The 12,746-nt window shown below is 36.9% G+C and overlaps 2 protein-coding genes across 3 annotated transcripts; one reads left to right on the top strand and one right to left on the bottom strand.

Moving 5' to 3' along the window:
- The first annotated feature begins 1,436 nt into the window (after positions 1–1,436).
- On the top strand, positions 1,437–4,899 carry LOC141908782 (uncharacterized). Of its 2 annotated transcripts, none has more exons than XM_074798997.1 (9): positions 1,437–1,635; positions 2,237–3,092; positions 3,169–3,290; positions 3,392–3,450; positions 3,527–3,723; positions 3,819–3,975; positions 4,065–4,253; positions 4,332–4,434; positions 4,743–4,899. In XM_074798997.1, the coding sequence occupies exons 2-9, from the start codon at positions 2,240–2,242 to the stop codon at positions 4,800–4,802; spliced, it is 1,740 nt and encodes a 579-aa protein (XP_074655098.1). In that variant the 5' UTR covers positions 1,437–1,635; positions 2,237–2,239; the 3' UTR covers positions 4,803–4,899. The 2 variants fall into 2 exon arrangements, with proteins under 2 accessions (XP_074655098.1, XP_074655089.1); XM_074798988.1 differs by having other exon boundaries at positions 1,618–1,752.
- A 3,735-nt stretch (positions 4,900–8,634) lies between these two features.
- Positions 8,635–9,653, bottom strand: LOC141915011 (uncharacterized). The gene is made up of 2 exons (XM_074806377.1): positions 9,586–9,653; positions 8,635–9,325 (listed from the first exon to the last, which is right to left on the bottom strand). Exons 1-2 carry the CDS (start codon positions 9,651–9,653, stop codon positions 8,635–8,637), a joined length of 759 nt encoding a protein of 252 aa, XP_074662478.1.
- Positions 9,654–12,746: the final 3,093 nt, after the last annotated feature.

Here is a 12,746-nt window from a genome sequence, read left to right as displayed (position 1 = left end):
AGGTTTAATGTAGTATTTGAAACGAGTCACATAGTGGGTGAATATCGAACACAGGGCTGTCAACCTCTGAAAAAAGTGCTCTCTAAGCAACAAATCGGCAGAATATCTTAATTGATAGTAATCAAGGATTGACAAAATCAAATCCATATTTCTCAGAACGAAAAAAAAAACGAAAGATCAAGAATCAGTTGGCAGCTCAGTATACACGAACCACCCATTTCACCGTGTTGAATAGCTGATGCTGTTATTACCAATAACTGTTATATTGGTGTTGTTTGAATTTTCGATAGAATGCCCATATAATTCGTGGGATATGTGATAATCAAACGTTCGTATACATCGAATTACTTCGCATTATTTCCGCTACAAATGAATAGTTTCATATTGAGGCATATTGATTTGTCGCCTCAATTGTGGGCCTTGTGAACGGAAGCCACACTTAGACAACCTGGTAATGATAGTCGCAGTCGCGAAACCGACTTCCTAAAATTATGTTCTTCATTTAATCTGAAAAACTGGCAAAAAGTAACCGGTTAATACGATGAAGTATTTTGCGTGTCATTCTTCGATGTATGATAATTGCTTTAAAACAAACATAAATTCTAAATTGTGTGCAATAGGAAAAAAAAACAAGATATTAAATGAAACATTTCAACGTTTGTCAACGAATAAAATGGTCTGTATGTTTTGCTCCACCGGTCGGTGATAAGATAATGTATTATCATCATTTAAATTGTTCACCAATAGCTGGTAATTTACTGCTGACGAGGTCTATATATGTTTTCTTTATGTTAATGTGTTCAAAATTTGAATTGAAATGTCGATATACCTTGCTAATCACTTAAACATGTATTATCATTTCTATTATACCACCCTATCCGTTTTAATGTGAAAAACTTGTAATTATTTGAACATCTTTAGACACAAGAAATATTGCTGACTTCCGTCTCTGCTGGTTCCTGGCGGAGTGAAGTGTTGCTAATATTGTTGACGATCATTGAAATTTCAATCATTTAATTTTAATTGACATATCCTCGACTGCCTTCACACGTGGTTTGGTGTATATTGTATAAACATTATTGTGGACCTCACTACACATGGTTAATAAAAACTTTCACAAATTAAAATTGTCAATCCTTGTCAAATTGATTCTTTCTGTTCGCGACCGTGGATTTCAATGAGTAGGATCAAGAATACATCTCTTTATGTATGTTTAGTGCGATGGATAGAGGAGACACGACTATGAGACAATTACTGTGATACGTTGAATTCAATCATTGATACACTGGATATCGTAATATATAGGATATATATAACATCTATCTAGACACAACACGGCAACAGTTATGACGTGTAATTTTACCAACAATTAAGCACTAATTCTATACACGCAGAAGCCATCGTTGGCGATAATGAGCTGAAATTAACCGAAAGTAGAAAACAGGGATTGCTGGCCACACCACAAACAGACCTAGTTAGACTGATCACCCGGAAGTTAAAAGCACTGTAAAACATCGCAACTGGCTATTTGTAACTATAATGAGTTATAGTGAACCCTTATAAGGGAAAACCTACGACACCGCAACAAGCTTAAATTTTAGTTTTTCGCTCAGACAGAATGAAAGCACAGTAGCAGTAAGTCTTTTATATTGAGCTATTCAAATGTCACATCAACATCTTCATTATCTAGGGCAGATAAACAGACAACAACACTATTATTTCTGCTATCTAACATCACGTAAGGGAATCGTGGTAGGTAACAAGCATTTTACTGTGACTTTGCACGGTCTACTTTGTTGTCCTTGTTATTTTTTGTTTGTTTGAAAAATACTATGACATTGTGTTAACCGTCAAGATGGGCTAGTGTCAAACAAGATCAGAACTTGGGTAAGACATTTTATAGTTTGGGGTAATCATCGACGATTACTCCAAGGTTATAGTAACGTCTTAAACATGATTGGGACTTATTTTATAGAGGTTTTGTAACTGGAACGAATCTTTGAATGACCCGATTACAACTCAATTTTCTATTACGTTGATTTTCAATTGCGTTTTCACTGGGCGTAGAGTATTGAAATGGTGTTCGTGCCAAAATACTTCCTGGTGTTTTATGCAATCAACGGCATTGTATGTTATAATCCAATATACACATGGCCGAATGAATTATGTTCCATAGATCATATTGCTCTAATTTTGAATCATGCATACATATTCACGAAAGATTTACAATTTACAGAACATGTTTCGCTGTGCACTTTTTATTCTGGTGTTGTTACGGGTCGCAGCGGTGAACGGAGCCAATGTAACATATACACCTACCACGGAGATTATTGGTACCAGTTCCATCGAGAGTGTAGTTGAAATAACGAAGAAACAAATGGAGAATTCGACCAAAGTAGGAAATTCCCGTAGGTCAACGCGTAAGATAATTATACCTACAACCAAGAAAGGTAATACAACGACAATACCAGGCAATTCCACCGCCCAGACATCATCGACACACATAACTATAACTGTGAGCAGTGCTAGTGCGAAGACAGGGGAAAACGAAACAACACCAGAAACGACATCGAGAATAATCACCGAAGCAACAACGAAGATAACACCAAAAATAACATCGGAAATAACACCAACAACGACATCGCAAATAACACCAACAATGACATCGGAAATAACACCCACAATGACATCGGAAATAACACCCACAATGACATCGGAAATAACACCAACAATGACATCGGAAATAACACCAACAATGACATCGGAAATAACACCCACAATGACATCGGAAATAACACCAACAACGACATCGGAAATAACACCAACAATGACATCGGAAATAACACCAACAACGACATCGGAAATAACACCCACAATGGCGTCTTCAGTCATACCACAAACAACATCTTCAACAACAGAAAAAATGACCACAACCGAATCTCAGCCGACGTATTCAGCGACGGAAGAAATAACAAAAAACACAAAGCAAATAACAACTAAACCTAAAACTACGCAAGAGGCGGCTCGGTCATCAGAAAAAATGACCACGAACCGCCTTCCTACAGTGCCGGCTACTCCAGAAGATTTAAGACGTAAGTTACGCAATGTATGTGTCACTTTCATAAATAGGTCGATATCGTATCTTAAGAGTTTTATTCACATTTGTAGTGAAGAGTAACAGCGAACTGAAAATTCCGATGAAATTTAAGATTCGGGGTAAATTTGACGAAGGTCTCTCAGATGAAAAATCCGATCTATATAGATCATTCATTGAGACTATATCACAAAAAGTATGTGTAACAAACCTTTCTAGTAATCAATATTGCTACCTTTTATTATTACTTTAATTCGAGTTTAGATAAATACATCTAGTATCTTTCGTTCATTTCAGTTGAAACCCCAATTCAGAAAAATCGTTGGATTCCGACGCCTGGATCAGTTCAAATTAAGGTTAGTCCCGTCTAACTTCTGCAATGTAACACTGGTTATGATTACTATGGTCAGTCGGTGAATTGAAATCTTTCAGAAAAGGAAGTATACTCGTCACATTCGAGGCAATCTTTGCTGCAATATCCCTTAATCAGGAACTAAGACACAATGCTAACTTCTCACTGAAATCATTGCTCACACAATACGTGATTCGTCCTGTTATCATGAATGAATCTACAGTTATCAACGAGGCTCATCTAGATGTTTCTTTCAATGAGCGAAATAGCCTTCCAGGTAGTAACTTTCTTATCTCAAAGAATTCAAGATGTCTTTGGAAATAATTTCATCGTTGCAAACCGCTAAGCAATTGTCTATTTATGTAATGTTAGATGTCGTCTCGATTTGTAATACATCTGGCACTATATGCAGTGAAGAACGAAAATGTGTAATATCTAGCAAAGATAGATTTGGTGGCAGATGCATCCGTAAATGTGATGGTATTTGCCTTAACGATGTTTCTTGTAATCTTGAAAAAACGAAATGCACGTATGTATCATAAATATCAGTTTCCCAACCCCTGACCCTTTAAGAAATGATCATTACAAATATGTCCTTTTGCGCTATTAATCTTCCAGATGCGCGCAATTGGAGAGCGTCGTTATGTCGAATTGTGAATTATATGCTAAGACCAAGGGCATAAATAAGAGCTCAGTCGTTGGCGGTATCTGCATCGCCGTCGTAATCATTGTAATTGTAATAGTTGTTCTAGTAATCATGTTCAAAAGGAGAACGAGGCGTCATCGAATTAATAGACAAAATGAAATGTAGGTATTCCTCTTAGTAACATTAGTAAGTTTATGAATTGGTTGAGATGGGACTATAACCAAAATATCTATTTGCAGGTATGTTGTTATGGACGAAATCCCTGAAGACGTGGATTCACAGAATGATCTTTTAGATACTTGTGAAAATGGTAGCTCATCAAACGAGAATCCATCTTACCATGTGAGTAGAATATTCTAACGGAAAAAAGTTACAGTCGACAAAAGATGACTGTATAGTTACATATTCTCGCCCATATACTTGATCATACTGACTGATCTTGATTCCGATTGCATTTTAGGTGGCAATATGGTAAGATTTGACCATTACCATAACCAAATCTTACCTCCCTAGCGCTGCATGCCTAACAGGCTTTTCACCTTGCGCATTATCATTTAGTAGAATTGCAATTAGATATTTACGCTGTCGCCTACTAACACAGTTCGAAAAGCTACATGATTCTAAAAGGCGGATTTGATTTTTCATTATAGATTAGCAAACCATTCCAAGCGAAGCTGTTGAAAATTCATTATTTAGAAGCTGAAGTGTGATATCGGGAGTGTACAATGGACGTCAAGATCTGTTTATGTCTTTACTCAAGGATATATGTATAAATTATTATTAAAATAGTGTAAGGAAATATAAAAATGAAGTCATGTGTCTTGTTGTGTCGATGATTATCGGTGTGATTTGATGGTCACTCGGATGGTTCGAACGAAAGCAAACATGTACATCAGTCAAAGCGGTCCATTCTCATCCATATCATTCAAAAGAGAAAATATAGAAATGCAGAATTACCTCAAAATACCAAAAGAGAAAACAGAAAAGAGAAACCACTATTTAGATACTTTTTAGTTTAGTAATTGTCTATTATGAAATGCTCCAAAAGAAATATCGGATACTTAAATTGTGGAATATTTCGTTATTTCTTATCACCACCTGCTGCGGATCCTCCGTGATTGTTTTCAGTATTGCCATTCCAACCTGGTAATGGCGTGGATTCTTCATAATTTACATGAAATTCACCCATATCGACGCTCGTGAAAACGCCTTCTATATGCTTAGTTTCGGTGCTGTTATCGTCGTAGGTTATTTCAAGGTCGGCAGTGTAAGGGACATCTAACTGCATGCGGTAGCCTATAATGTGTACCAATTTTTTATGCTGAGGATTCACGTATGCCTCTACCATAATAGTATCAGATTGTGTTCGCGTATCTTTTTCGCCGGCGCTATATTTGAATCCACTCGTTAGGGTACCAGTTACTGTCATGCCACCATTGGCCCCAACACCCGCCGCTGATATCTTTACGCCTACAGAAACGGATATCGCTAAACCTGACTCGAAACTGTGGGTGGAGGTTACCGAAGACTCTGATATATGAGTGAACGTCAGAGTTCGTCGAATACGCTGTTTGTCGGTGCCTTCGTTTTCGATAATTGTTTCAGCCATCGCTATCGGTTTTCCTTTCGTCAATACACTACTATCCATGTCGTATTTCATATTGACTAGCTTATAGGTGTTTGCATTTTTCTTAGTTAAGCATTTACATGTACAGTAATCACACCTAACGAAACCATCATTCCAACCATTTAATTCGTGCTTGCAGTCACGAACTTCATTGCAACCAAACGCGTTGGTACGCACTAAACCGTAAGCCTGGCAGGAGCCTTTGCATGTCGAAAATAGCTCTTTTTCTGTCTTGCTCAGTAAGGTTTCGGATACCTTGAAAGATATAATGTACGAAAAATAAACTATTTGCGGCAAATGAATAGAATATAAAGGTACAATGCATATCATTCATCGAAATTCACATCATGCAAACATTTCATTCATTCTTACCTTTATATCTTTTTTCTTGGCGATTTTCTGGCAATCGCATCTGCAGAAATCACACCTGTAAAAGCCATAATTATAACCAACACTATTTAGGCGGCATGCCGACAATTTCTTACAACCGTGAACTTCGTATTTGGTCGGCAAATCACCGCAGGTCGATTTACAAGTTCCAGCTATGTCGCTTTCGCTAAGAATAATGTCTTCGACGTATTCTTCGTCCGCCGCAAGAGCGAGCAGCAGGCGCAGGGAAACTCCGACGAGCAAGAAGATCGAATTCATTTTCGTATGTGGCAGATCTACCACGTCTATGCAATATATTGCCTATATATCATCAACAAAACTATCCGGATTCAATTATTTGATTAACGTTAAGCTGCGGATAGATACAGACAACAGAATTATCTTATCAGTTAAGACCGAATTTTGCAGGATCACGGATATTATTCAAACCTGGGAATGTAACATCAGCATCGGTTATTCCAGAAACATCAACCATCGTAAAACATTCCATGGAAATCACGCGCATTTATATATATACCTTCCTAAGTTATCTGATAGGATGGGCATCTGAACCCATAGCTATTTACCAAACACTCTTACAATATATAGAATATATATTTTGTTAACATATGAGGTCGTTTGTTTTACATACTTTCAATCCACCGAAGATTTATAAATCGATAGCATAAATATGGTGGCCGATTCAAGACGTGTCAATATTTTCTTCTCCTTCACGAAAATGCGCAAATTTTACCACCAAAAAACAAATCCTAGAGCGCAAAAACAAATTACTTCGTTTCTGCGCGCGCACAAAAACCAAAAGTCTATTTTTGCGCGGCCGCCGATATTCTTCGGAAGAAAATCGCTACACAGTCATCCTATTAAATACGTTCCCAATATGACAGCCAACCCCTGAGTTTCAGGCCATAGGAATAAGTCAAGATTTTTTTAGGGGGGGGGGGCAGAAAAACTATTGACAGTTTGATAACAGCAAACGTCCATGGCGCGCAGCCGGTCTGGAAAATCTTGTAATTTTTAGAAGACTGCCGATGTGAAGATCGGTTTCGAAATTGATGTTGTATAATGTACGGTTCTTTGTAGAAATATAAGTAATTTGCAATTTGATTCCGTACTAGTTATTAAACTAGTTTATCAGTCGGGTTCAGAATTCTAAACCATATACAACGAATATCCATATATACTCGAGTGCGTGTACCAATATCAATGAGGAGCATTCGTGAAATTTTCATTATAACGTGTATCTCCTAAAAATCAATTTTCGATCGTAATAGCCAAATCTAACAGAAAAAAAGGTTGCCGTTCATAAGATAAGAAGTTTTTGTAAGTGTTTGGTGATAAAACGCCACTTAGCTTTACGCCCTCAGTAGGCCTATAGCTTTAAAACAACGAATATATATCTAATAATATTAAGCCTTAATTTCTATTTGGATAAGTTTACATCTTATTTGATTAGCAACAGGAACCGCTGATGTTGATTATTTTCTAATTTTAACGCACGCGACCAAAGGCCTGGGACCTTGTTCGCTAACGTTACGCAAGTTTGCGTGGATGATTAGCGTTGCGTGGCGTTAGTAAATGAGGTCCCTGGTGTCCAAGAAAAGAACATGCTCATTGGAATATGAGTATGATTTGTACAGCTGACAGTCGACGAGAAACCTTAATGCTGAATAGCCAATCACTGGATTTCAATCTTTAATTTAGTTTTTATCGAGTATGATTATGGGTATCATAAACTAAATTACATCCTCTTGGATTTAGCAAATATTATTTAGCAAATCATTTTCACCGAACAAAGATATCCCCGAAAATTGCTAGGAAGAAATTTCATCGTATGTGATATATAAACCCGTCATTTTTTTTTTCAACGGAGAATAATGGTGAAATCGTTGCATATTCCTTCGCAGGAAATAACGTCCGAAATATCTTTGTCAAGTCGGGATTTTGGGATCCTTTTCCGTGAGTCAAAAGTTTGAGTACATTTTCCCGAAATGTTTTTACGTTCGCCTGCAATGATCATCTTCCGTACATGTCCATAGTACAGGCAGGGTTAGGGCAAAACTCCACTCTTAATCGTTGAAGAAATGGTAATGTACAACTCCTTCGTCTGAGTAGTTCAGAATATTCAATAGAGAAAAACGGTTTCACGGACTATAATGTACAATTTGAACGGCCGTATAACGGAAGAATTCAAAATGATCTCAGTAATTGCAAATGCAAGACCTCCAAATGAAAGTTCCCTCTGAAAACATCACTGATTGATAATGAGCGACGGATGACTGATGCAATGAAAGGGATCCGAGAAGCTGGTTTCATTTGTCATTCAGTTCTTATTTCTTCCAGTTTCCAATATTTCTCGTTGATCCAATCTAGAAATATCTCACATTTCCAAGGTACAAAAATCGATTCTAAATGCATCAAAATATTTGAACGATTTCAGTATAGATTTTGAATCACAGCGGTAATGATACAAGACATATATATTTGATTAATGAATACGATATCTTTATTTCAATACTGAACTTCAATTACATTGGCTTACTGACATTGATATCCCACCCAATCACTCTGCCGTCAGCTGGACTACGGCTGAGAGGTACTGCTTCTTTATAGTAGACATGAAATTGCCCCATATCAACATTAGTGTAAACGCCAGTTACATGCTTCTCTTTGGTGCTTCCATCCTCGTACGTAATCTCGAGATCGGCTTCATACGGAACATCCAGTTGCATTCGATGGCCGATGATCAGAATTTCTTTCTGACTTTTCCCAGGTATATCTGGCCAGGCCATTAAACTATCTGTTTGACTTTTAGCTTTTCGTTCCCCGACAGCGTACGTAAAACCGGTTGTAATTGTGCCGGTCATTGAGAGATCACTGTCTATACCTATAGGACCGGGGAATGAAATACCACTAGTAACCTTTATTGAAAGACCTGATTGGAGTGAATGTTGGTTGGTGACCGATGTTTCCGATACGTGAGTGAAACTCAACGTACGTTGAATACGCTGAGGTTCTATTCCTTTATTTGATACGATGGTTCGAGCGATGCTGATCGGTTGGCCCATTTCTAACGACGCTTCACTCATATCAAATTTCATGTTATTCAAAGTATATTTGGCCGCATTTTTTGTTTTCACGCAGCTGCATACGCAATGATCACAGCGATAGAAACCGGATAGACCTCCCTCTTTATCCAGCCCACATTCTCTAACCTGGCTACAACCAAATGCATTCGTTCTGACCAAACCATAATGCACACATGTCCCAGTGCAAGTGCCGAATAGTTCTTTCTCCGCTTGGCTAATATAGCTTAGAGAAACCTGCAATGAAATGTATAAGACCGTTAAGACGTATACCTAGGTTTCATCATTCAATAACAGATCAAACTTGAAACATTCATACAGTTCTGATGTCTACAAAATATGATAATGCTTAAAAGAGATTCTAAACAAGTGAAAGTATCTATTAAACCTTACCGTGATATCATTTTCAGATTCTTCTTTTTCACACGAACATCTGCAATAATCGCATCTAACGAAGCCATTATTCCAGCCGATTGAGTTCAATTTACATCTTGACAATTTTCTGCAGCCATGGACATTGTACTTTGTAGGTAGATCGTTGCAATCTCTCGTACAGGTGCCGACTATATCACTCTCTAAAAGAACTATATCACTAGCTTGGCATTTGAGAGAAAATATGGCCAGAAGTGCTGAAACGGTCACTGCAACCAAATGCATGTTAGCAAGTGAATCTAAACCGATCCAATTGGCGGTATTTTATTAGAGTTTCCACAATCAAAAGATCATTGGTGATTAATGAAAATCCTATTTAAACCCGATATAAATCCTTCTGATAATACTGTTGAGTCGTGGTAGACTGATTAAAACGTACGTTGTCAATGTCATAAAATGTGGATATGTAATCATATACCTCCGATTTATAGAACATAATTTACTAAGAATAAGAATCGAAATGGAGAAAATCATGTAGATTTGCTGTTTTTATTATCATAAAATGAATGATTCATATCTTATGCTGTGAATTTTTGTCCCTGTGGACCTTTTCCTTTGGGACCGTTGCCTTGTGGACCTTTTCCTTGTGGACCGTTGCCTTGTGGACCTTTTCCTTGTGGACCGTTGCCTTGTGGACCTTTTCCTTTGGGACCTTTTCCTTGGGGAACGTTGCCTTGTGGACCCTTTCCTTCTGGGCTCATTCCTTTTGGATAATATATCGCAGCCGCCAGTGGTTCTTGCTCCATGAACAGTTTGTCATCATTTTCATCATTTGCTGTATGATCCTTGAATCGGTTATACATACTAGTGGAAAAATGCTGCTCATTTTCGCCGGTTTGGCATACACGGACATTCTCACAGCACAGCGAAGGAGCCGTGATTTCACCTATACGAGTTGTGTAATAACAATTCTCTTCGACAGCCGATTCCTTCTCATATCCAAACAGTCTTATTGATGGACAACTATGAAAATCAAACGAAAGAGTATTCAGTTATCCCGAATTACTGAAATTATGGGACAATGATTTAACGGTTGAAAATTCTAAACATTTACGTACTCATAACAAATTCCATTGGTTAAATATGATGAACAGTTGCACGTTCTGCAATCTCCGTTTACAAAATAATCTTTAAGAAACGAATGATTCGGGTCTCCTCTGTGCTGTAGTTCACTGCTGAACATATCTTTACATTCAGCTAACGAAAAATAAAATCTATCTTAATATCATGCATTATTTTTTGTAGATCTGGCTTTGTGTAGATCTGATATTATTTGTAGTGGTTTGTCATTGTACCTTCTCCAAGTTCGTATATTGTGTGAACAGGAATGATCAATCCACATAGTAAAAGTGATTGAAGAATCATACCACCAGACCACGCAACCATTTTGCTGTAAGAGTCAGACGAAAGGCCTTACAAACGCCTGAAATTATTTGAATTCTTATAGAATTCTGACACGTTTTTTCACATCATACGAATATAACTAAAGGTGATACGATGTCAGAGATGTAATAAAAAACAGACTTACGCAATTTATGTATACGATTCTTTCGAAAGTAAAATGTTTTCAATTTGTATGGAGCCCAACTTTTGCGCACTAAGTCCTACGAATCTTTGCTGGTTTGAATCGTACAATACAAAACTACACGGATTATATATCAGAGTCTTATATTATACTGTGGCCAAGTACTCTTGAATACAGGGTATCGTTTGATTTTTTAGCCGACATAAACACATGTCGTTTGAGTTACTCAGAATGTAATTGTTTTAAACGAAACGTCAGCTATATTTCTTTAATCTTTATAACTTCGAAACATTTTCATTGATTCATTGAAGTAACTGATATACAGCAATCGCCCCAAAAAACAAAACTCAAATGGATTTTTGCGTAAATGAATTTAATAAGGCTGATACGTTATATATATATTTCATTTTCATTCATACACCAATCTTAAGGTTCATGTATAAGAATTTCAATTTACTAAACATGTATAAACGTACTAATATCAGTTCAGTATTATGGAAATATGACATGTTTCCGATCTTAGCAACCTGATCCACGAACGATTACAACTTAGCCAGCTGGTTTTACTGATTTATCGATACCAGTTACATACACTATAGATATACCGCTGGAACTATGAATGTAGCGTTCGAATGTATTTTCAAAATTATCACTCAAATAACCAAATATAGCAAAAGTATCCAAAATGAAGGCCAATTCGAGTTTGTTTGCAATGCTGATGACCGGTATTCGCTGAATTCAATTGCAGGGTCATTATGGTTGCAGGCGTCAGTCATACAAAATGCAATACAAATAGATCCCAGTTTTCCCGTGCACAATCCACGTTTCGTCCATTTCGCCAGCGTCATTGCAGCCTTAGTTAGCGTTTCGCATCTTTTTGAAAATATTCGAGCTATTGTTCAATGAAAAATATATAAGTCTTTGTACCTGATACTGAATTCAGAGATTGTACGTTTGTGTTATTGAAACAGAAAAGAATGGGACGTAAATATTTTTTGGGTATTTGATGTTAATATTACCATTTTCAACACGAATTACTTGTGATACACATGCATTTTGCTTTGCCTCACTGCATTTTCTGAGGTGTTTTGTTTCTTTACAATCGATGTTGTATTGTGGCCTGCAAACGTAGCACCGTAATGCTACAGATGTTGTAAAACAGAAATTTAAAAATTGATTTTCATTGAGTTAGCTGGCCGGTACACATTTTCAAGTCCCTGAAGAAATCTGAAATAGTACGCTTCCCTATCAAAACATTTTTTCAAAATAATTTGATAAGGCTAGAAATGAATCTAAACAATTTTTCATTCGAAAAAAAATGTTATAACTTACCTTCCACATTAACTATAAAAAGTACGTTTGAGACAAAATAGAATAAAAGGGTACGAAACAACATACTTTCCATTGATATTGTATTACGTCTATTGGACTAAATGAATATAAAATCCTGAGTCTACTGCAAACAACATACATATCGTTCATCTCTTTAATGTATTTAGCCAGAGGCTGCTATTAAAGAGAGTGGGGATTTAAAATTGGCGCACATAAATAATCTTATGACCCAGATTTTTAAAAGTTGTACATAATTGTTTGAACT

The sequence above is a fragment of the Tubulanus polymorphus genome, chromosome 1, assembly GCF_964204645.1.
Source record: "Tubulanus polymorphus chromosome 1, tnTubPoly1.2, whole genome shotgun sequence".
Classification (NCBI taxonomy): Eukaryota; Metazoa; Nemertea; class Palaeonemertea; order Tubulaniformes; family Tubulanidae; genus Tubulanus; species Tubulanus polymorphus.
The sequence above is the reverse complement of the archived record's forward strand: the minus strand, read 5'-3'. Positions and strand labels throughout refer to the sequence as shown.

Excerpts from the sequence above, each read along its gene's own strand:
- LOC141908782 (XM_074798988.1), top strand. The coding sequence starts at position 1,663 with ATGTCACATCAACATCTTCATTATCTAGGGCAGATAAACAGACAACAA. Across the intron at positions 3,291-3,391 it reads TTGAGACTATATCACAAAAA|TTGAAACCCCAATTCAGAAA; the intron begins GTATGTGTAACA and ends CGTTCATTTCAG. Across the intron at positions 3,451-3,526 it reads CTGGATCAGTTCAAATTAAG|AAAAGGAAGTATACTCGTCA; the intron begins GTTAGTCCCGTC and ends GAAATCTTTCAG.
- LOC141915011 (XM_074806377.1), bottom strand. The coding sequence starts at position 9,653 with ATGGCTTCGTTAGATGCGATTATTGCAGATGTTCGTGTGAAAAAGAAG. Across the intron at positions 9,326-9,585 it reads AATCTGAAAATGATATCACG|CCAGGTTAGAGAATGTGGGC; the intron begins GTAAGGTTTAAT and ends ATTTGGTTGTAG.